Genomic DNA, 22,177 nt, shown 5'->3' with positions numbered 1-22,177 from the left:
ATCTAAACACAACAGACCTTCAATAGAAAGTTACAAAAGAGATTTTGTTCCCAGACTGTTTAAAAATCTCCTTTGGGAGACTGATTGATTGACTCATTGATTTATATATTAATGTCTTAGGAGATGCCACAACTCAACCATAGATATGTCCATTATTAGATAAAGGGTTGTGTTCAGTTAACAAAGTAATCACAACAGCAGTAGAGAATAGGAACCCCTTTTTGCTGAGGACCATGCAAAGCAGAAATTAAAAAAAAATTGCCTAGAAGGGTTAATCAAGGCTTCTGATTACATTACACAGCTACTGATCACAAGCTCTGGTTTCCTTGTTGAGGAGTCTGGAAGGGAATGAACGAGAGTGAAATTAACAGACCCCAAAGCACCAGAAAAGTGGTCATGTAACTCATGGGCCCTTGGAGTCCACAAAGGCCTTTCTGCCTCAACATGCTTGGTGGTTCTGCAGGATTTCAGGGGCCATTTTGGAATGGGAGGCTGAGCAGCCAGTTAGCTGTTGCCCTACTGTACATAGAGAATAATACAGCATAAATAGTCAAGTGCATGTTTATGATAAAATTAATGAAACTCATAGTAACATTAACTGTACCTCTTGACTAGGAACCGCTGGCAATGTTTATAACAGGGGAGAAAAGATGATTTTATGTGTAGACCACTAGCTCAAGATCCCCCTGAAACTCTAAGCATCCTGCCCCCAAGAGTTCTAACCTTCACCCCTACTGCTCTGTTCTGCTCCCTCCATGCAGCCTCTTACAACATGCTGACACAGCTCTGTCAGCCCACCCAGTTCCTGTCAATGATTCATACACCCTGTTCTTCCATGCTTGTGGGTATGTTTAACTGATACTGGTATGCTGATAGTTTATAGACTGTAATAATAGAGGGCATCATTCATTAAGATCATCTAGTCTTATCTCTTCTATAGCTGATGGGTTCTGACCAGTTTGATGCATGCATGCAATGACACATGTTAATTAGATTGAAAACTGGCTAACTGATAGGTATCAAAAGGTAACTGTAAACCAAAGAATCATCAGGGATTGGTTCTTGCCCATATGCTATTTAACATTTATATTAATGACCTGGAAGAAAACATAAAATCATCACTAATAAAAGTGGCAGACAATGCACACACATTGTGGGAGTGGCAAATAATTAAGAGGACAGATCATTGATATACAGTAATCTTGTTTTCTGTTAAACTAGATGCAAGCAAACAATATGTATTTTAATATGGCTAAATGTAAATTTACATATCTAGGAACATGGAATGTAGACCATACTAATGGGATGGGAATCTCTATCCTGCAAAGCAATGACTTTGAAAAAGATTTGGGGTTAGGGTGTTTAATCAGCTGAATATTATCTCAGAAAGTGACATTGTGGCCAAAAGAACTATTCTGATCCTGGAATGCATAAACAGGGGTATCTCAAGTAGCCTTAGAGAGGTTATTTTACCTCTGTGTTAGTCACTGGTGAAAGTTCTGCTGGAATATAGTATCATGTTCTGGTGCCCACAGTTCGAGAAGCATTTTGAGAAATTGAAGAGGGTTCAGAGAAGAGCAACAAGAATGTTTAAAGCATTATAAAGCATACCCTATAATTTATTTAGTTTAACAAAGAAGGATAAGGGATAATCGGATTAAAATCTATACATACCAACATGGGGATAAAATGTTTAATAATGGGCTCTTCAGTTTAACAGAGAAATATATAACATGATCTAGATCTATAGCATGACTAGAAGTTGAAGTTAGACAAATTCAGACTGAAAAATGGGCATATATGTTTTACAGTGAGAGAAATTTAACTACTAGAAAAAATTATCAAAGTTTGTTAGGGATTCTCCATCAATAACAATTTTTAAATCTAGACTGGATGTGTTCCTACTTCATTTCTCTAGGAATTTTTCTGGGGAATTCTTTGGCCTGTGTTACACAGGAGAGTAGACTTGACCACAATAGTCACTTTTGGCTTTGGAATCTGTGAATCTAGAGGAGTGGGACTGGGAGCTTCGCATCTCTCTTTTCTGCCCCTCTGTCTGACCTCTTCATGCCCTTGGTACATTTGAGAGCTTGGCAGAGGAGCAGTATTCCCACTCCAGCCCTGCTCTGCCTGCAGCTGCCCCACCCTGTGAACCACAGAGAGTTTGCCAGGTGGGCAGCAGCAGTTGGAGTAGGGCTGACAGCTGCAGCTCTAAGAGTCCTGCAGCTGTCACCTCTTCCCCCCTGTACCACCATGTCTGCTTGAGGAGCAGTGAAGAAGGACAGCAGAGCTCTTGGGAGCTCAACATCCAGGTCCCTTTCTCCAGGTCAGGTGATACCAGACAAAGCAGGCCTGGAAAGTGTATACCTTATAGCCCTGCACCTCGTCATCAGCATTGCCAGCTCAATTAATTTTTTTAAATGTTTCTCTTGAAACTTCAGCTCCTGAGTAAAGTCAAAGTGAGAATTTCAGCTTTCATGTTTTAAAGGGTAAAAAGTAAGTTTCTAGATTTCATTTTTATGGAGAAAAGCTTTAAAATATAACCAGAGCACACTCTACAGACTATCAAACCAAGGGCAAATAAAAGTAATTCTTCATTTCTTATATTTTTAATCGTATCATTTTTAAGCAAAGCATTTAGGACATGACTCATGATTTTTGAATGCCTGATATTGACAGTAGTGTTTCTTCTTGGATCATTTGCTCCTCTGATAGGTTTGGGAGGTGAGGGAATCCAAGCGAAGAGAAAGGGAAGGTGGTAGCTGAAAGCAGCTTTCAGGTCTGTAACTCCTGCTGAAAGTTGAGTTGTGTGTGCAGAGTGACCATCTTTAACCAGGACAGACCCTTATTTAAGATCTCTTCCTGGCATTCCAATTTTTTTTATATGGTCACATTGTCCCATATTTTCTCTGCAGCAGGGGGAAGGAAGGGGAGGGAAGAGGAGCTGCCAGCACTCAAGGCTTCAGCGGCTGAAGCCCAAGCACCGGTAGCTCCCCTTCCCCACTGTAGGGCTGAAACCCCAAACACTGGCAGCTCCCTTTCCCTCCCTACCCTGTGTGCTGTAGGGCTGAACTTTATCCCTGCAGTAAAGCAGGGTGGGCGGGGAGCTGCTGGCACTTGGAGCTTCAGCTGCTGGAATCCCAAGCTCTGGTGGCTCCCCCTTCCCTGAACTGTGGTGCTGGAGCCCCGAGCACCAGCAGCTTCCCCCCGCCTCCTCCCCTCCTGCCCAGGCTGCAAGGCTGAAGTCCTGAGTGCCGTCCCTGACCTTGCTGCAGGGCTAAAGCCCCAACCACCAGCTATCCCCCTGCTTGGAGCCCTGAGTGCTGGCAGCCCACCTCCTCTTGGTGTCTTTGGAATAGGGAAATATGGTCACCCTATCTGTGTGTCATGGGAAATACGGACCCTCATAACTTCCTTCAGATACCTGCAAATCTCAGGTCTATCTACACCCTCCGTGACCCTTTCTCATGGGTGTACAGCTCTCTGTCCCCCTCAAATTGCTGCTTTTCCAGATAATGAACTCCTGTGCTTCATAGGCAGGGCAGGTGAAGGTGCAAGGGCTGGGAACTTCATGTCAGAGGTTTGTAGCTGTCAACAGTACCCTTTTGCCTATTCCTCAAACATACCAGGAAGTAGGTCTGAGAGCTGCAGGGCTCAGGTTTTTGAGGTGGAGGGGAGAAGAAGAGAGCCAGGAGTGAACATTTCAGTTGAGGAGTTTGCCTATTGTGGCTCTGAACAAGGGGTGGCTTGCAGTCCTGTGAGTGATTCACTCCACAGAGCCAAAAATAAGCCTTAAAATGTTCTTTTTAAAGCTTGCCATGGTTCATTTTCATATCCCTTCAGGTCTCTCTTTTCCCCCACCTTTTGTGCACAAAAGCATCCTCAAACTTGAATTTTAAAATCAAGACAATTTGGACAACCTGAATATTAAAAATCCCTTACCAAATTATCACACATTTGTAACACAAATTTGATCACATGCCTTGGCCAGATATATTAATTTTCAGGTCAATGTAATGATGCACATGTGTTTTGAAGAGGTTTGAAAATTCAACTTTACAAAGAACTCTAGCCGAAGCTTTAACTATGGAGCTACTGCCATCCAGAACCAGAAAGAGGAGAAATCATAAGCATGCTCAAAATACCCCATACTCCCTGATTTTAGTATCTCTCCGTAATTTTGCCTGATTTCTCTATAGCTTAAGTTTTGATGAGTTCTTTGTTTAAAAGAAATGTATCTGTTTGAAATGTGCTGCTCAGTCTAGCATGAAACCATCTCTGGGCAAAGCACCCATTCCCAAAGAAAAACCCTTAATGAAGTGCTTGCTTCAAAGCTTATAATTAGGATCATCAAGTGCTGGCGTTAGGTGATTTCTTTCCTCTTTAGAATTAACCTATGGAAATAAATACAAGACTGGTGTTAATGCAGTGTTAAATGTGCATAGTTAAAATCATAGATGGACCCATGCAGAAAGGTGTTCAGAACTCACAGTTCTCACTGACTTCAGTCAAGGCCATTCAGTGTCTTACAGGATTAGACCCAAAGTCGGGAAGTGGAAAAATGAAGGCTCCCTTTAATTGCTTCATGAAATTGTGTCAAATTAGCATTATAAGATCCGATATTGTCCCTGCATGTAACAGAAATATATTGATAATGACAAGAGAAATTGTTTTTAGAACAAAGAGCCTCATCAGGGTTCTACATGTGGCCCACAAAATGTTTTGTTTATTATTGTTCCCCATGCACAGGGTTGCCAGATTCCATTGGTTTCTGTCCATTTTGTTTTTTTCCCCCATCAGTATTACTAAAGTGACATACATGTAAATAAGGGCACATGAAAGTGAGGTGTGTGTGGATTGCATACAATATTGAGTGTGAGCCAGGCATTCCCTCTGCATCCACAGTGCTGCTATGGTTCAATTGACACACTGCACAAATTCTAGGTACACAAACACAGTTAGCAAAACTACCCTATCCCGGGAAACCGTCTTGGTTACAACAGTCTCGCAGCCCACTAAAATGAAAGACGGCCACTTATGTGGCCCACTTACTAGCCTAGATTACCATATCTGAGTTAGAGCCTACTTTTCCTTCCCCACCCCCTTCCCTTCCATAGCCATGCTTCCAGCATGCGATGGAAGGGTGCATTATTGCCAGGATCCATGAAGGGAAGAGGCAGAATAGTTTACAGCCACTCTGTTGGCTTGATGCAACCTGAGGAAGACCTCTGTATCAGGAGGATTTCCAAGGAATTGTTTTTTTTTTTTTTTTGGCTGATTGTTCTTTTATCAAAGTACAGAGGCTGTGGTGGAAGCCAGAGTCAGGGCCATTCTCTTCATTCCCAAAGTTGATTTCTTCAGGTAACCAACTCAGAACAAAGATTTTTTTCCTCACATTTTATTTCCACTGTAAATAGTTTGACATATAATGCTACCCTTCCCTCTTCTCCTTTGCTTCTGTCCTGTACAGACAATGGTTCTGTATTGACATTCCATCCTTTAATTATCCCACAAGGTTTCAACAATGCCTACCAAATGTCAGTTGCCCGCCATTTAGTAACATTTCTGATTTCTCCTGGGGGGCAGGGAGTGGATGGTTCTCATGCCTTTTGTCTTTCCGTACAGGCCTTAAGAATGTGAATTTTCTTCTTTATTTCAGCACATCACCCTCTATTACCCCACTTTGTATGTTGGAAGTACTCACTGCATTATTTTATTTAATGCAAAATTCTTTTTATCCACTTTTCGTAGTTTAAAGCCTGTCTAACAGGCTTTGCTATTTTTGAATTCAGGCGTTGAAAACCTCTTCTGCTAACATGAAGTCTGTCAGATTCAAACAGGATGTCATCACAAAATGTTCCAATGTTCTGTCAATCCCAAAACCTGCTCTCTGCACCATTAGCATTTCCATTATCAATCTTTTCCTTTCTTTGTTTGTGCTTAGCACAAGAAGTCTTTCTGAAACTACCTGTATCAATCCCATCTTCAGTTTTCTCCCCAGGTCTCTAAAGGGACTGATGATCATATTAAATCTTTCTTCACTTACCAAAACCCTTGCTGGGTTTTGAAATAATTGTTCTTATTTTAATCACTTCCCATCTTAACAACTACTATAGTTCCCACCCTCCTCCTCCACATCCCTCCCAGATTTCTGCCCCCTATATTTCAGGCTACTCTGGTAATTGTATTCACTAGCTTAGAGCATGGCAATATTAACCCTGTCTTCCATCACCATCACTGACTTTCTGTCTATTTCCTAATCCAATTCATAACTTTTCTCCTGGATTTCAAGACTTTCAAATAAAACACAGAGCAAATAATGAATTGTTACAATCCAGCAGGCACTTCTGTGGGTCATGAAAATTAAGTTACAAAGTTCATAGGTCAATGATGATAATGTTCCATATCAGAATGCATGTCTGTGCCCTTTCTTCTGTCACCTCACACTCTATTTCATATTCCATCTCCATGGAAGTTTTTGTGCTGTTTCCCCAGTGCTCAGTTGAGTTGATGCCTGGTGTTTTGTTTCCAATCGATGTTGTTGAGGTAAACCTGAACTCATTTCCTTTAGTCTCCATCATCATGGACTCTTCCGTACTAAAACCATGCAAATCCTCTTGTTGGTGTCCTCACAAGTACTATCACAAGGAAATTGTATACATGCACTAATAACTAATTTCTTCAGGAAGAAGCAACATTTGTGGGCTGTGCAAAAGGCATGGCTAGAAGAATCCTGGATCCATGAAGTCAGACCAGCTATAGCACTGGGAATATGCTGTTTGTACTAGGGTGGTGGGTGGTGCTACTGTCCTCTTTTCAGATTCCAGTCGCCATGGGATTTCCTGCTTCCATTTGGTGTCTTCAGTTACTGTATTAATAATCATTATTGATGAAGTTGACCTGCTCCTTACTCTACTTATCTGTCAAATGACAGATGTACATAAAGGATTCAATGGGAATGAGCTAGAAGAAGGGGACAAGCACATATATGGTGTCCCCCCTCATAACAGAGAAGACAGCAGCAGTAGGAGAAGACTGCCTGATTAACTCTCTGAACCCAACGTGTAATATAGGGTGGGGAAAAGTCTAGCTGAAAGAGAACCTGGCTATAGTTGTGCACCTGGCCTTGGTTACAACCCAAATTCATAAGGGAAAAATTGGAGATACTTATCTGAAGAGAGTGTGACTATTTAAAGTGCAACCACAACTCTAGGAAGGGGATTTGAGAGAGCCTCCTAAACAGGGGCAAGAGAGCAGACTTGGGGCTCATATATGGACCCAGACTGTCTTTAAACTGCAGTGACTAACCGAGTGAGTTAAACTTCATAGAAAGACTTGGTAACTCAGACCCTAGGAAGCAGGATACATGTTTCAAACCAATTTAATCTTGGATATCTGATTGAAAAAACCTGAAGAGGTGTTTAGTGTAATGCACCTGCAAAGCCATGAGGGATCTCTATGGGATATGTGGGAAGGCAACTACTATCTTACCCAAAAGGCAGAAAGGAGAAACATTCCTGCTGCTATCATTGCTAGACCAAGGACCAAAAGGAGATAATACCCCATAAGGCACTATGTATTTTACTCTTCTAGGGTATGTCTACATTACCCCCCTAGTTCGAACTAGGGGGGTTAATGTAGTCATACAGAGTTGCAAATGGAAGCCTAATCCGAACTAGCTAGTTCGTGCCGCGTGTAGCCGCGCGGCACGCAGTCCGAACTAGCCGGCATTTAAAAATGGCGCCGGCCGGGATCATGCAAATGAAGCCCGGGAAATTCAAATCCCGGGCTTCATTTGCAACTCCGTATGACTACATTAACCCCCTAGTTCGAACTAGGGGGGTAGTGTAGACATACTCTTAGCTATCATACCGAGCCTTACCAAATCCTGTCTGTTTCTGTACCTAAGATTAACCACACTGGGAGCCAAAGCAAAAGCATTTCCTCCCTTCTGTTTTCCTTTGAGGCCACAGCCTTGGGAGAGGAAGAAAAATTACCACCTCACTGAATAAAGCAGTGTTATTGATAAGACAGGTAGGAAGAGGAGCAGGTGAAGTGAGGCCGAGGAGAAGAAGAGAGTTTTTCTTGGACGTATAGCCCTAGTAGAATTCAAGCAGCTAGTTTGTTTCCAGTGCTTTTCAAGAGAGCGTATTGAGCTGGTTTTATCTACACATAACCAAAATCCTTTAGGGTTTGGTCAGACCTAGTTGAGAAACATTGCACAAAATATCATATGTGGGTCATTTCTTCATCAGGTAGATTGTACTATTGAAGACTGACTATAAAATAATGCCTGGCAAACATCTATAGATGGTGTGGCTCATCCACAGAACAGTTCTTCATTTGTTAGCTTAGTCCTGGGAAAGATTATCCCTGGCATGGTCATCAGATAGTAGATAGTGTGACCATGGACTGATTGTCTAGTGTAATTTGTCAAAACACATATGCAATTTTCATTTTGTTGCCAGGTGAAGTAGTGCAGCTTTATACAAATAAGTAATGCAATGTAATGTGAAGGAAAATATCAAGGTTTGTAGTGCTGATTGAAAATGGTGCAAACAGTAAACTTCTGTCATGTTTCTAAATCAGCAGCTATGGTGTTTTCTCATTATTCAAAGCATTTTCAAATAAATTTGCATATATCCATCAATTTTTGTAGTCTTACACAGTGTATAAAATGCTCTAGGAGAACTTAAAGGTCACTAGAAAACACTAACTGAATAACAAAATATTTATACTGTACAGTGTATCAGTGTTTTAGCAGAAGAAAAGATAACAAAATATCATTTTTGGACAATGGTTTTGTTTACTACAGTGTTGAATGAAATATGTCAAAGATATTTTTTATAAGATGAGGAAGCTATGACCATTCAAGTACTATCATGAAAGAGAAGTGATAATAATTGTGTGAATCTGACACATCTGATTGTGCTGATGTGCTGTTAATGTCTGTGCTAGTGATGGCCAGTCATAACATATTTAAAAGATAAAAATAAAAGATCTTAAAAAAATCTGCAGTCCCATTATCAAAGCTTGTAAATCTGCACGAGATGGAATTTGCTAATATTCTAACCACTATTCTCAACTATGCAATCTCTTTTTTTGGGAAGGCTCAACACAGTGAATTGGTTCTTCACATAAATTTTGTTTTCTACGTTTGTAGTAGTTTTTCATCATTATAAGACATTTTCATAAAGCTAACCCAAACAGCACATTTGAATCTTCAAAACGCTTGAACTCAAGTTTGATTTCAGTTCAGTGTATGGTCCTAATCCAGCAAAGTGCTTGTACATACATATACTCAGCTTTAGTATGCGAGTAGTTCTGTTGAAATCAGCATGTTCTTTAGAACTTAGCTGCATCATGCATGGCCTGTGTTTAGAAACACTGTGTCAATAACCTTGAATATTCAGAAACTGCAGTTTGTCAGTGCAGTTTGATCCATTAGGTTGTGGACATTGACATGGTAGATCTCCTACTAGCTTGTGTCCCCCTCCTCTCCGGTATTCTGAATTCCCTTTTTCACTTCTTAACTAAAGTCTATAAAAGAAAAGAAAAAAAAAAAACATTCAAAATGACCAGTATATCACTTCCTTTGTCGACCAACCAAACAGTTTTGCAAATTCATTAGAATTATCATCTAAAATTTGCCAAATTTCAATTGCCCACAAAAATTCCATTGGTTCTTTTTTCATTTCTTCAAAATCCTAATTCTTTCTCTTTGTTTTAACATTTTAATCCTTGTTTATGCCTTCATAATTTTCTACCACAAGTACTGTAACTTCCTCTCTCCAGACAATTCACCCTGCCTCTCTCCAATAAAGCAAATGGGGGAAAAATAATTCGGTTTTGAGGCTTTGAAACTTATTTTCATTCTTCATCAGCGCATGATTTTCTGACATATTTTAGGCTATGGCTACACTATGAACTTCTTCCGGAAGAGGAAATGCAAATAGACTGCTCATTTGCATATCTCACACTCTCATTTGTATATTCTTTTCCGATCCTTTTAGCAGAAGAGGGTTTTGCACAAAAAAGCGCTGTGTAGAAGGCGCTTTTTCGTGCAAAAAAAACCCTTTTGCGCAAGATCCTTCTTCCAAAAATTGAGGAATGGCAAAGAGAATGGAATGGGGAGGTGGGGGTGGTAAAATTGGAATAAATGAAAACAGAGAAAGAAACCTTTGTGGAATTGTGAAGAATCTTGAGGATGAGAAGTGGAAAATAAAATTGGGACAGGGGTCAAAGGAACACAGTGCAGGAATTTCAAAATGGGAAGTGACACAGTCCAGTTGGAGAGAAAAAAACATGACTTTAGCCTTAGTACTTTTGATAGGAAATTTGGAAATTTTTCAACAAAATATTTGTAGACAAAACATGTCAGTTCATCAAAACTAAACCTTTTCACAGAATCATGTCATCACAACAGGGCCAGCCCACAACCTTTCAGCACCTGAGGTGGGGAGTTCAAATGATGCCCCCAAGACCCTTCGCTTGGGCCAAAACTTTGAAAGGTCTCAGTTCCGCCTTCTTCCTGTTCTACTCCTCTCATGGTACTGCTCTGCTACCTACCCCGAGAAAGGAGAACGAACAACTTAAAATTCCTTTCAGATGCCTGAACAGCAAATGTAACCAGTGTAATGTGCATCTAGAGCAGAGAGAATACATATGAACCAGCAGCAGACACAATTTTCTACACTCTGGGTTCTAGTGGTGCTCCTCTCCCCCCGCCCCTCCAAGTCTGGCACCTGAGGCAGCCACCTCAGTTCTCCTCATGGTAAGGCCAGTCCTGCATCACAAAAGTTTTGCAGGTCTAGGATGGAATTTCAAGATTTGTCTGGGATGTGGCAGACCCAGTTTCAAGTCCTTGTTCTGAATCAGACAGAGCAAGGGCATGCCCTTGATCTTCAACGTACCAGGCAAGTGCCCTCCCTACTGAGCTTTAGTCCATTATGTGGCTTCTCTCTAAGGCTACAGCTACCCTACAAACTTTATCCAGAAGAGGAAGTGTAAATGGAGCACTTGCCTTACTACTCCTTTGGAATCCTTCTTTCTTAGCCCTGCCATGAGTGCAGGGGACTAGACACTAGGACCACTTCAGGTCCCTTTCACTCCTATGATTCCATGATTCTTTCATTCTTGTTTTTGTGCTGTTTTGCACACTGCCCTCACATTTATGCCAAAACTCATCCTTACCAGCAATACAGTAAGGAATCAGCCTCTGACTTTAAATTCTTCCTTACAACCCACATACATAGAGCCAATCAGTGATAAGTATATAGCAAGCACCTGATACACGAAAAGGAAAAATATATGTCTTACTATATATTTTAGAAATGTGTATCTGTCTGTCCATCTGTCCATGCATCTGTGAGTCCATTTGTTCAAGAACTCTTCCTAAGCAACAAGAGTTAGACCCACCAAATCTGGTATGTAGCTTCCTCTTATCAGAATTTAAAGCAAGGGAAGGGTTTGGTTTTGTACCAGGATAATGGGATATGCTTGGAATTCAACTGTTTCTCATAAAATGGAAAGGGATTGGTCTTGCAGGAGGAACAGTTATACTGCAGAATGAGCACATGGGGACATCAAGGGCCAGACATGGGGAATGAGACACCTGCAGGGGGGAAGAAAGGAACAGCTATCTACTATATATTTCAGAGAGTTTATCTGTGTGTCTGTTTGTCTGTGTGTTTGTCCCTCAGCTGGGAGAGAGACATGCATCAGCAGCCATGGACATATACTTCTCCCCTGGCCACAAACAGCTGTGGTGAGAAAGAGCTAGAGTTATCCTTTCTACCCTGGGGCAGCCTGCACACTGAGCCCCTCATTTCCAGCTCCACCCCAGTACAATGATTTAAAGAAAAAACAAACTTATTTAAGGGCCCAAGCAATGCTAAGTAAATCTAGTATGATCTAAAGTGCAAATATCATTTGTGAAGGGGAGTGTATGTTATGTCTTTCGGTGAAATTGGATTCTGCTTATAGTAGAAGTAAATCTGGAGTTGTTCCATTGTTTGCAATGTTATTAAGTTCAGTTTCTGTTCTGAACATTCTATTATTTTTAGGCTGGGTCGCTTCCTCTCTATTTTCATTACAGCACCAAATACAGTGTCTATCCTTAGCAGATAATAGCAAATTTCCCTTTCTGTTTCTCTCAGATTGCAGACACAGTTTTTATGTATACATGTTGGATTCACAAATGAAGAAGATGCAAGTAAAATTTTTTCCACATTTGGGTCAACCGTTAATCTGACATGTTATCACAGCTCTAATTCTTCTATGTCTGAAAACAATGGCCTTTTTGGCACTTCCATGATCCATCTTGCTGAAGAGTTTACACAAAATTGCACTGCTTTTAGTCAGTGTGAATTGGTAAAGACATACTTCTGTTAAAAAAGCCAATCTTTCTACTTCACAACAACATCATGGTTGATCCTATCAAGAATGTTACCACCAGAATGATTCCTGAAAAGACTTTTTTGTCAGATTTGTGACTTTTACTCATGGACTGTGACTAAATATTTTATAAATAGATATGGACCAAAAATGTCAAGGTACTGTTTGAAAGTCAGAGAGATGCTGAAAAATGAATTACTTTGATTCTTTGGGCCAACAGTTGAGTTTTAGATCATATGGTAATGAGATTTCATTGTTGTTTTTGACTTATTTCCTTTGTTCATTCCTGTATTTTATTTTATTTTAAAGAAATATAGTTTGGAAGGAAATAAATAACTGTAACTCATGCAAAGTAATTGTTATGCTGATCACACCTCAGAGCTGAAGTGCAATAGTTAGCCATTAGATCCGAACTGAGTTTTCATCTAAGGGGGTCACTAATTGATCACTGGGTGTCAATTAATGTTTATCTGAAACACTTTTACTTAGTCTTAAGCACACATGCCATTTTTAACAGACAAGTACAGTAGGGAGCATGTACATGTACATTAACATTAACCATAAATCCTAATTCTAAACCCTAACATACATCAGGCCACCTTGTTAGAAGATTATAGGATAGCTAATAACATTTGAATTAGTAATCATTACTGATGAAGTAGACATGCTCTATACTGTACTTATCTGTTAAAAATGACATGTGAGCTTAAGACTGAGTAACAGTGTTTCAGATAAGCATTAATTCTATTTGTGACTGGCCAATCAGACTGACTTTACAAGATGGGGTTGCACGGAGAAATAATAATGGTGCATGGTCTAGATTGGGGTGGGAAATAAAATGGTGGTGGTTTGTCAGGGTTAGCCCTAAATTTACCTGTACTTCCATAGGTATCAGTGACTGCAACTTCTCTTGGTTGTGGATTGCCATTCCTAGCCAATGAGAGCTAACCGGAGCTGCAATCTCCCATGCCTGTGGAGGCCAAGGTAAATATAGCAGTAGAAGACCACCAGGGGCTAAATGTGGTGGACTAGATCTGGCCCATGGGCTGATATTTGCCCACCCCAGCACAGAGGAAGCAAAATCATTTCCTCATGTTCAAGTACCTTAATATTCTCCGAGCATCGTTTTCTTTAAAATGCTATATAAATAATTGACATTTTAGTACAGATTTTGCTGCTATAGCATTCTCCAAATAGTATTAGCCAGATGTCCATATTTCACTTGTACAACAATGGAGTTTGAGTGTTTATTTAAAATACAATGCAGGTCTGCCTTTTGTATGCCCTTAAACAACTCAGAACATGCTGGGTAATACATCAGTATGCGGCAACTGTTATTTGGAGGTCAGGTGACTAAATATATAGACATTAATTTCCACTTAATGCAGTTTATTATATATTGATAGTTGATTATATTTTCTTAGACATTTTTCTTATAATTAGATTTTTAATTGTTAAATATCATTAGAAAAACACATATTTGTTATGAGATCAATATGTAAACCTTACAGTTCTTTTCTTCTGAATTCTAGTATAGTCAGAAATAGTCCAACCATAAATATAGATGCAATTCACTACAGACTTCAAAGAAGTGGCAAAATAAGAAGAGGTTAAAGAATACAAACACAAACACATTTAATCTCATTTAAAACAAGCCCTCAAACAAACCTGGAGCTTCAGGAGGTTTCTGTGAGCTATGTCCTCATTTTCACCTTATAGCAAACTAACATTATGATCTGTGCTGCTGAAAGGTTATTTCTGGTAACCTGTATCAATTTCCTATTCATACAGCAACTGGTGTCAACTAAAAATAATTCCATTTGAACACCAGCTAAGAATCCAGTCACATTTGGATCACAGACAATGTGAATAAATAAGATTTAAGATCCCTTGTTCTGCTACATCATTCGAGCTCACTCATCAAGCTTAGTTTCATCAAACTGCCATTTGAAAGCTATTGAAAAGCCATTAACTGACAGGACTGTGAGAGCCGCAGTGCAGCAGCACACCTCAGTGCTGGAAAAATGTGGCTGCAAGTGCACGCCAATTAAATCTTACTATTCCGGGGAATGTGGGATTAGGAGGAGTGTCAATCAAGTGTGTTACAATAGCACGTGCAATAGTCATGGTTCAAGACACAGAGGTTTATCTTAACTCCAGCAGCTGGGTGAGAATGACTTGGAAGCCTCTGCAAGATCTTGGAACAGAAGCTACATTAAATAATGTATTCTGAGGTAAACTGGATACCTGAGGAAAGGTTCTAAATAATGCATTTCCTATGCATGACAGTTATAGCAGAAGAGAATGCTGAAATCAGTAGGAAGACTACAGTCTGAGATGAAAGAATGTCTCATTATCATTTTATCAAGTGCTGTAAGTAACAAAATGGTTATTTTGATTTTAAAACAGTCCCTTGTTTTGTTTTTTGAGGTATCTGTGTTTACTGCCTATGCAAAAAGTATTAAGGCAGATACTGCATGATATCAGTTTGATAATAATGGAAGGGAGTTGTTACTTAGCTTGTGAATATATGCAGGCAGTGTATAATGTTTTTCCTTTCTGTTGTGTACTGAGACTTCACTGTGTGGGTCAGTTCCAATTCTAAAGCCCATATTATTAGCTTTTCAAACTTCTTTATTTATATACTTAAACAGTCATTGGAGAAAATACCCAAGGACAGGAAACATCTGAGACATAGGACTATGTTATGGGTACCTTCAAGGACAATCTGTCTCTGGTACCCAACAGGATTAATACAAATGAAAATAAAGCTATAATGAAAACTTTCATTCTCTACCATACATCAGTGCTGTATGCACCCCATTAGTGTTTAAATCTGCAAAATGCAACCATTCTGTGGGACAGACTCAAAAATAAACTTTTATCCTTGAATCAGGAATACTGCAGCTCTAGAAGACTCCGATTAGGATCAGAGTACATTGGTTCAGTGTAGAGCAATTTCTTATCTCATTTGCTGTGTCTAACAAGAGTGGTTTTTTTTTCATAACTGCGTGCCTGATGGTATATTATGAGCAAATTCATGTATTTAAAAAATGCAATGTTATTAGAAATAACATAATAATAAGAGGTGACACAGCAGACTAAGTAATTATCATCATTTTACATTTTGTGCTGAACTACAAATGTTTTGCTAGCTGTGGAGCTTTTCTACAAAGGACTTTGAAAACTTCAGACTTCTAGTGTTAACGTCATTGTCTTGTGATGACAAATGGTACATTGCTGAAAAAGGTTTTCTTGCTGGATTATGGTCTTTGTTGACACAAGTGCACTGAAGGTCACTGCTGGGACTATTTTTAAAATAGCATAATATTGTTAAGAAATGAAGAATGTTATTCTTCAGTGTTCCTGGTATGGAGTAAAAGTACCCTGTCAGTATTTTTTGTAATGCAAGAAAAAGCATCAGCTTCTCCACATAGCTTTAGCAATGCACCTTCAAATCTGCCTGCAGCTGTGGAGGAGGAGACAAAGTAATGACTCTTCACTCTGCAGACTAATATGCCAAATGATATTGCTGGTCTTATTTATTTATTTATTTGGCTTGGAGACAATTGGGATCAAAACACAGAGATAGGTTTGGGATAGAGGAGAGGACAGGGTGGCAGTAATGATGCAAATATTCTCAGATCCCGGGAAAATATCCTAACCAATCAGTGGTTAGAATCTGACTTTGTGTTCTGTGACTTATGTGATTTATCTGTTGAGCTGCTGGTTTCTGTGTATGAGAGAGAACTAGACAAAACATGTTTGCACAAAGCTCATTTTAAGGTTTTTTTGGTAGTAGGAAAAGGATAATTTAAAAAAAATGCAAATTACAGATACAGAAAACCCAACACATTAACAATTCCTCATGATGTGTGGCTCTATCATTTTGTTTGTAGTTTACGTTTCTGAAGTAAATGCTATGAGCCTCTGCAGACAAGTGAAAGGAAAGGAGGAAGAGGGCAAATGCTGTTCTGTTTTTACTGGACATAAGCAGTAGCATTAGTGGTTTTCATTGGCTATTCCTACATTCACTAAATGTACTCTTGTCATGGGGAGGCTGTGAAAATGAGATGTAATCCTTGGTTAAATTCAAGCACACACTACATAGAGCATTCACTTCTCTGTTTTGTCTCTGCATCTTGCCCAGATTGTGTCCAGAGCTGCCAATGCTGATGCCTTCCACTGCAGTTACTAGCGCTTTATTGCCATCTGCCATCATACTGTTTTCAGCTAAGCTACCATGATCCCCCATTTCCATAAGATAGGGAGCAGCATAGCCAAAGCCTTAAATATATTTCACACAAGCACCAGCAAAAGCCAAATAAAAAAAAATACTCCTACGCTCTCAATCCCTAACACATCCCTTTCTGCCTGCTTGAACAGCTCATGCTGCCACTGCTATTGGCCTTCTGATTTTGTAGCCAAATACCTTTACTGCTCAAAGCTATTACTGTTCCTGCTGACAGTTGCTGCAGCATCTTCTGTTTGGCTATCTGCTGTTGCAAGCCACATTCCATCCCTGGCATAGAGAACAGTGATAGAAGGGGAATGCTACATGACATCTGCACTCTGCTGGGTGCCATTCTTCTCTCGTGCTGAATGATATGACATGCAACTGTGCAAATTAATGTTATTTTGCAAATAATGCAAAGCACCTTGCTTCTACACTCTCCCAGAGTGACATAACTCTCATAATATATATTTAACCCTGTTTCCTAAATACTAGTGAAGTCAGTGGAGCTATGCCAACTCACACCAGCTAAGGGGCTGGCTCAGATCAACACATGCAAATACTGTGATATGAATATCTGAACCTAGTCACACCCTTACTGAAACACCACTATTCTAGTCTTTTATCTCACTTAAGCGTGCACGTACAAGAGAGAGTGAGAGACTTCCATTCATGCCAATCATGTAAAGAACTAGGAAGAGAGCACCCAATTCATTTTTACTGGTGACAAGTAAGGATTTGAACCTAGTTTCCCAAAGGTGCATAGTTAGTTCAGTAACTGCCTGAAACATCTAGCTCCCAATTACCACATAGGATCTGGGGGAAAGACACTTCAGTTAGAGAAAATTAATTGCAGTAAATGACATATTATAAGAGATTTCACCTTTGTTTAACCCTCTCCCTCACATAATTTGGTTTTTTCCTTCAAAGATACAGTATTAGCTTTGACTCCAGTCTGCACTGCTGGGAATGTTAAATGTGTTAAAAAATTAAGTATGACTGACTAAATGTACGCAAGATTTACAGTGAGTTAGTTTAGTTGGAGTGTTTGTGGTGAAGCTACTCTAAACCAATGGGAGAGAATTCTCCTGTCAGCTTAATAACTCCTGCCTCCATGAGAAGGGGCAGTTACATCAGCAGAAGCCATATGGGAAAACTGTGAAGGTGAGATGATGTGTGAAATAGTGAGTGCCCAATCCAAAAAATTCTTTGTGGTTTAAAATCAGGACCTTGAATTCAGTTATGTAATGAGTGGGGAGCCAGTGCAGTTTAGGAAGCACAGGTGTGAGATATTCCTGTCAGCTGTTTCTGAGGAGTTGTGCTGCTACATGCTGCTAGATTTGCCAGCCCTCCAGGATTGCCCTGGAGTCTCCAGGCATTAAAGATTAATCTTTAATTAAAGATTATGTCATGTGATGAAATCTCCAGAAATATGTTCAGCCAAAATTGGCACCACTACATACTGCAACAACTTAAGCCTTTTTTGTGGTAGTTCCATTCAGTAGAGTGAGTTGTAGTGTCGAAATTTCATTAAGTCGAAAGTGTGTCTCTTGATAGATCTAAAAAGGAAGAGTGTGGCTTCCTGGTTAGTCTAATATGGAAAAAGGAAATCCTAACCACCTCTGTGTGACTAGGAGCAGTAATGACCAAAGGCTTCACACTGTGCTGACAATCTGTGTGTTAATGCCCTTGTTCACAGTGCATGGTGAGGTTAAATAATTGGCAAATGCTTCAGAGTTTTTTCCCTTGTTTCTACTAATGTCATTTCTCTCTTTCCAAGGTTGAGCCAGAGCCAATATTTCATTTATCTATGCTTTTAATATCTGGTGTGCCACAAAAATGACGTTCTACATTTTACACACCACTAATGGGGAAACAGAGGACATGGAAATAAAATGATTTGTTCAATCATACAGATGGTCAGTGGCAGATCTGTGAATAGAAGCGAGGTTTTCTGGCTCTTAGATAAGGGCTTTACCCTCTAGACCCCTCTACACTGTAGCTTATAATGTCATTATAGTATCAGCTAACTATAGTTCCACAGTGAAAGCGCTATGTAATATATGCAGTATGGTTGTAGGGAAAGCTTATTTTTTGTTGTACATGCTTGAGACAGAGTGACTATAGAATAAGGTTACAAGTATTATTGCAATGGGATGGTGGGAAAGACTGAAACAGCCTTTCAGCTGCTGCTGAGGTTGGGAGAGGTAGAAGGAGATTCCTCTCAAGGGGGTCCAATTAGAAAACTGAGACAGATTAACTGTGTATAGCCACCCTGGGTGTATTATGTGTGTGTGTGTACACATACAGTCTTGTAAAGCCACTAGAAAAGAAAGAAAAGACTCAGCTTCTATTTAAAAATTAGCCTAATATCTAGACCTTATGGATGCAGACAAAAGTTTGAAGAGATGAACTGAGTGCCCCCTGTAAGATCAGAAACCAGGTGACAAGTAAGATGAACCCCAACGTTCTTATTTAAAAACAATCATGATTCGGGGGGGAACTGAGTCACAATATTCAAATCTTCATCTTCACAATGCTGGAATAAGCTATTAAACGCAAATTATTTGTTCAGTTTGACCACCAGTTATGGTGAGGAAATATTAGCTGTTTTATATTTATAAAAAACCTTTTGGGTGTCCAGCTAATGCTCTGAGCAGTCTATAAATGAAAAAGAATGAAAAGAGATAACAGGATAACACAAACGACTTCTCATTTGATCTTGACAGCTAAAAATGTAAAGTATAAGAAATGTAAAACAGTGGCTTAAAAGAGCAGAATGTGTTAGTCAGCATTAGCATAAAATAGGAGTATTGGTGGTATCTGAATGAATGAATGAAGCAAAACCACATTGTTTTAAATTAAAAGTTAAACATACAAGTTCCTTTCTCCCTTGGCCATGGCTACTGGCAGCACTACACCCACTATCCACTTTCTCTCTCTAAACCTAGCCTGCAACCCAACTAAGTGCTGCCCATAGTTATGATTTTATCATGACTTTCAGAATGTTGGATGATTTCTCCAATTTTTGGATGTATATGACTGAGAGAATCTTAGCTTTCCTTTCTTTTCTTAAGGGAATTTTCTAGTCTTCATTGTTGAGATCATAGCTTTTCTCTACATCAGAAATAAAAAAGAACTTCAAATTTAGTACTTCAGGAAGGAAGCTTTAGATTGGCAATACTGGCATTTCTGCATATCTTCATATGAACAGTTTTATAGAAGTGTGAAGCATACAGCAGCTACTACTGGCTTCCACAGAAGATTCTGGATGTTCTGATCTTGAAAAGCAGACTGCTTATTTAGATAACTAAATATGAATTAGGCACACAACTTTGAAAATATGTGTGTGTATGAGAGAAAGGGGGCTAAGTGTATGTGTAACACTCTCGCCTACAATTTCAATTAATTGATTAGAAAAGTATTTGCAGATTATGAAAAGAAGATATTTACTACATTTTTTAGTCTTAAGTACATGATGGAATAAACAGCAAGGGAAGCAATTACCATTAGCTGGACATTTTGAGGGTCACAGGATTTCAAACTTTATAGGTTCTATATGTAACATGTGCCATGCAAACTATAATCATCCCCAGGATAGATTTTTATTCTATCATTATTCCCATTTTAAAATCTAAAATGTGAATGAGGCACCACATTTTTGTGAAAGACCATTACTTGTACTTTTAATATGCTTAAAATCCCACATTTCTTCACATTCAGGCTGCTTTTGTCTTCCTTGTAGGGTAGGATTCTATAGGCAGCAAAGAAATATGAGTATCCAGAAGATAAAATGAAAGGGCAATGTAAAGGTCAAAGTAACATACTTTCTCACCATATTGCACAGCATGCATGAAACATTAAGGTTCTGATAGCACATTTCTGAGGCAAAAATTACTGCAGAACAGAAAATGGCATTGCATATCTCCATTCTTCTGTATTTGAAATAGTACAAACATAACCCATTTTCACTATAATGTTAAAACAAGTTTCAGGGTTTTATTTTTTTGCATACCTAAGACACTGATCAATCCTTTTTTTTCCTCCAAATCTGTCAACTGAAATCTGTAACTGGGACCTGCACAGTAGAGCAACCTTAAAACCAGAGTAGAATTAGCTATATATTTAGAAAGTAAGTGATAGTATTGTAATGGGGCAGACCCATTGTTGTGAAGCCTCTGGCTGGACATTATGGGTACGTCTAGACTGCAGGGTTTTGTCGACAGAAGTTTTGTCGACAGATACTGTCGACAAAGCTTCTGTTGACAAAGAGCATCTAGACTACATTCAGTTCTGTCGACAAAGCAAGCTGCTTTGTCGACATAACAGTGTGGACGCAAAGGACAGTTTAGATGCAATAATGCCTTCTGTCGACAGAACTCTGTGGACAAAAGGCGTTATTCCTCGTAAAATGAGGTTTACCAGCATCGACAAAACTGCTGAGTTCTGTCAACATTATGTCAACAGAACTCAGCGGTAGTGTAGATGCAGGTTTAGTTTTGTCGACAAAAGTCCACTTTTGTCGACAAAACCCTGTAGTCTAGACACACCCTATGAGAATTAGTCGAGTCTTTCTGCAGAGTGCCCTCCTCTGGTGGTATCCTGCCACCATATCTTCTGCTATGGACTCACATCGCCCCAAGGATCTTTGGTGACCTGTTCAAGATAAAGTCTTCTAGCAATGCCCATCTCCATTCTCCCCTGCCTTCTAGGGAACCAGCAGTCTTTTGCCCGCCACTTGCCCTAGCAGCCAACTGCAGTCCTCAGTGGCAAACTGCAGCTCTTCAATGGCCACTTGCCTTAGTGGCAAGTGGGGGGAAAATGCGGGAAAACCTGTGCCCACCCACTACTCTGGGTCCTGACCTGGGGATCATACTTCCCCTGCGTCCAGACTCAAGCCGCGTTCTTTCGAAATTATATTGAAAGAACGCGGCTTTTCTTTCGATGGCGGTAAACCTCAATTTACGAGGAAGAACGCCTTCTTTCGAAAGTTCCTCTTTCGAAAGAAGGCGTTCTTCAATGTAAAGAGGCCGTCTTCGAAAGAGACCATCCAGACTCACTGGGTGCTCACTTTCGAAAAAGCGGATTTCTCTTTCGAAAGATCCGCCTGCAGTCTAGACGCGCTCTTTTGAAAGAGGCTCTTTCGAAAGATGCTTTTTCGAAAGAGCCTCTTTTGAAATAAGCCTGCAGTCTAGACATAGCCTCAGTGAAAAAGAGAATTTAGATTGAATTCCAAGAAAATAGTTTGTGTCTATACTGGACTAGTCTGGTTTAGTGTGGTCAGAAATAAAATAAATTGCCACCCTGTTTGGTGTACTAGGATTATTCTTAAACCTATATTTATCTATAAAAGAACATTGTCAAAGTTGATAGCTTTCATATTTGGTCATTACTTAAAACAAATTCTCTCTCTCTCTCTCTCTTTCAGAGAGTTTGTGCACATGTCTGTCTGTGAGTCCATTTATTTAAGAACTCCTTCTAAATGAAAAGAGCTAGGAGCACCACATTTAGTCTGAAGCTTCCTCTTATCATACTAAAAGCAAGGTT

General features: G+C 39.7%; 1 protein-coding gene across 4 annotated transcripts in view; it reads left to right on the top strand.

Annotated features, from left to right (window-relative positions):
* MYO16 (myosin XVI) overlaps positions 1 to 22,177 on the top strand; it is a 518,064-nt gene that overhangs the window by 85,962 nt on the left and 409,925 nt on the right. The window contains exon 1 of one of the 4 annotated variants that reach the window (XM_075918641.2): positions 14,225 to 14,769. The exons of 1 other annotated variant lie outside the window; for it this stretch is intronic. In XM_075918641.2, coding sequence (XP_075774756.2) covers positions 14,742 to 14,769 — 28 coding nt within the window. In that variant the 5' untranslated portion in view covers positions 14,225 to 14,741. Of the gene's footprint in view, positions 1 to 14,224; positions 14,770 to 22,177 lie in introns of those variants that run through there. 2 more of the 4 variants (XM_075918604.2, XM_075918634.2) reach the window with 2 other exon arrangements.

Source organism: Pelodiscus sinensis, chromosome 1 (assembly GCF_052426305.1).
Source record: "Pelodiscus sinensis isolate ZL-2025 chromosome 1, ASM5242630v1, whole genome shotgun sequence".
In the NCBI taxonomy this organism is placed as follows: domain Eukaryota; kingdom Metazoa; phylum Chordata; order Testudines; family Trionychidae; genus Pelodiscus; species Pelodiscus sinensis.
The sequence above is the reverse complement of the archived record's forward strand: the minus strand, read 5'-3'. Positions and strand labels throughout refer to the sequence as shown.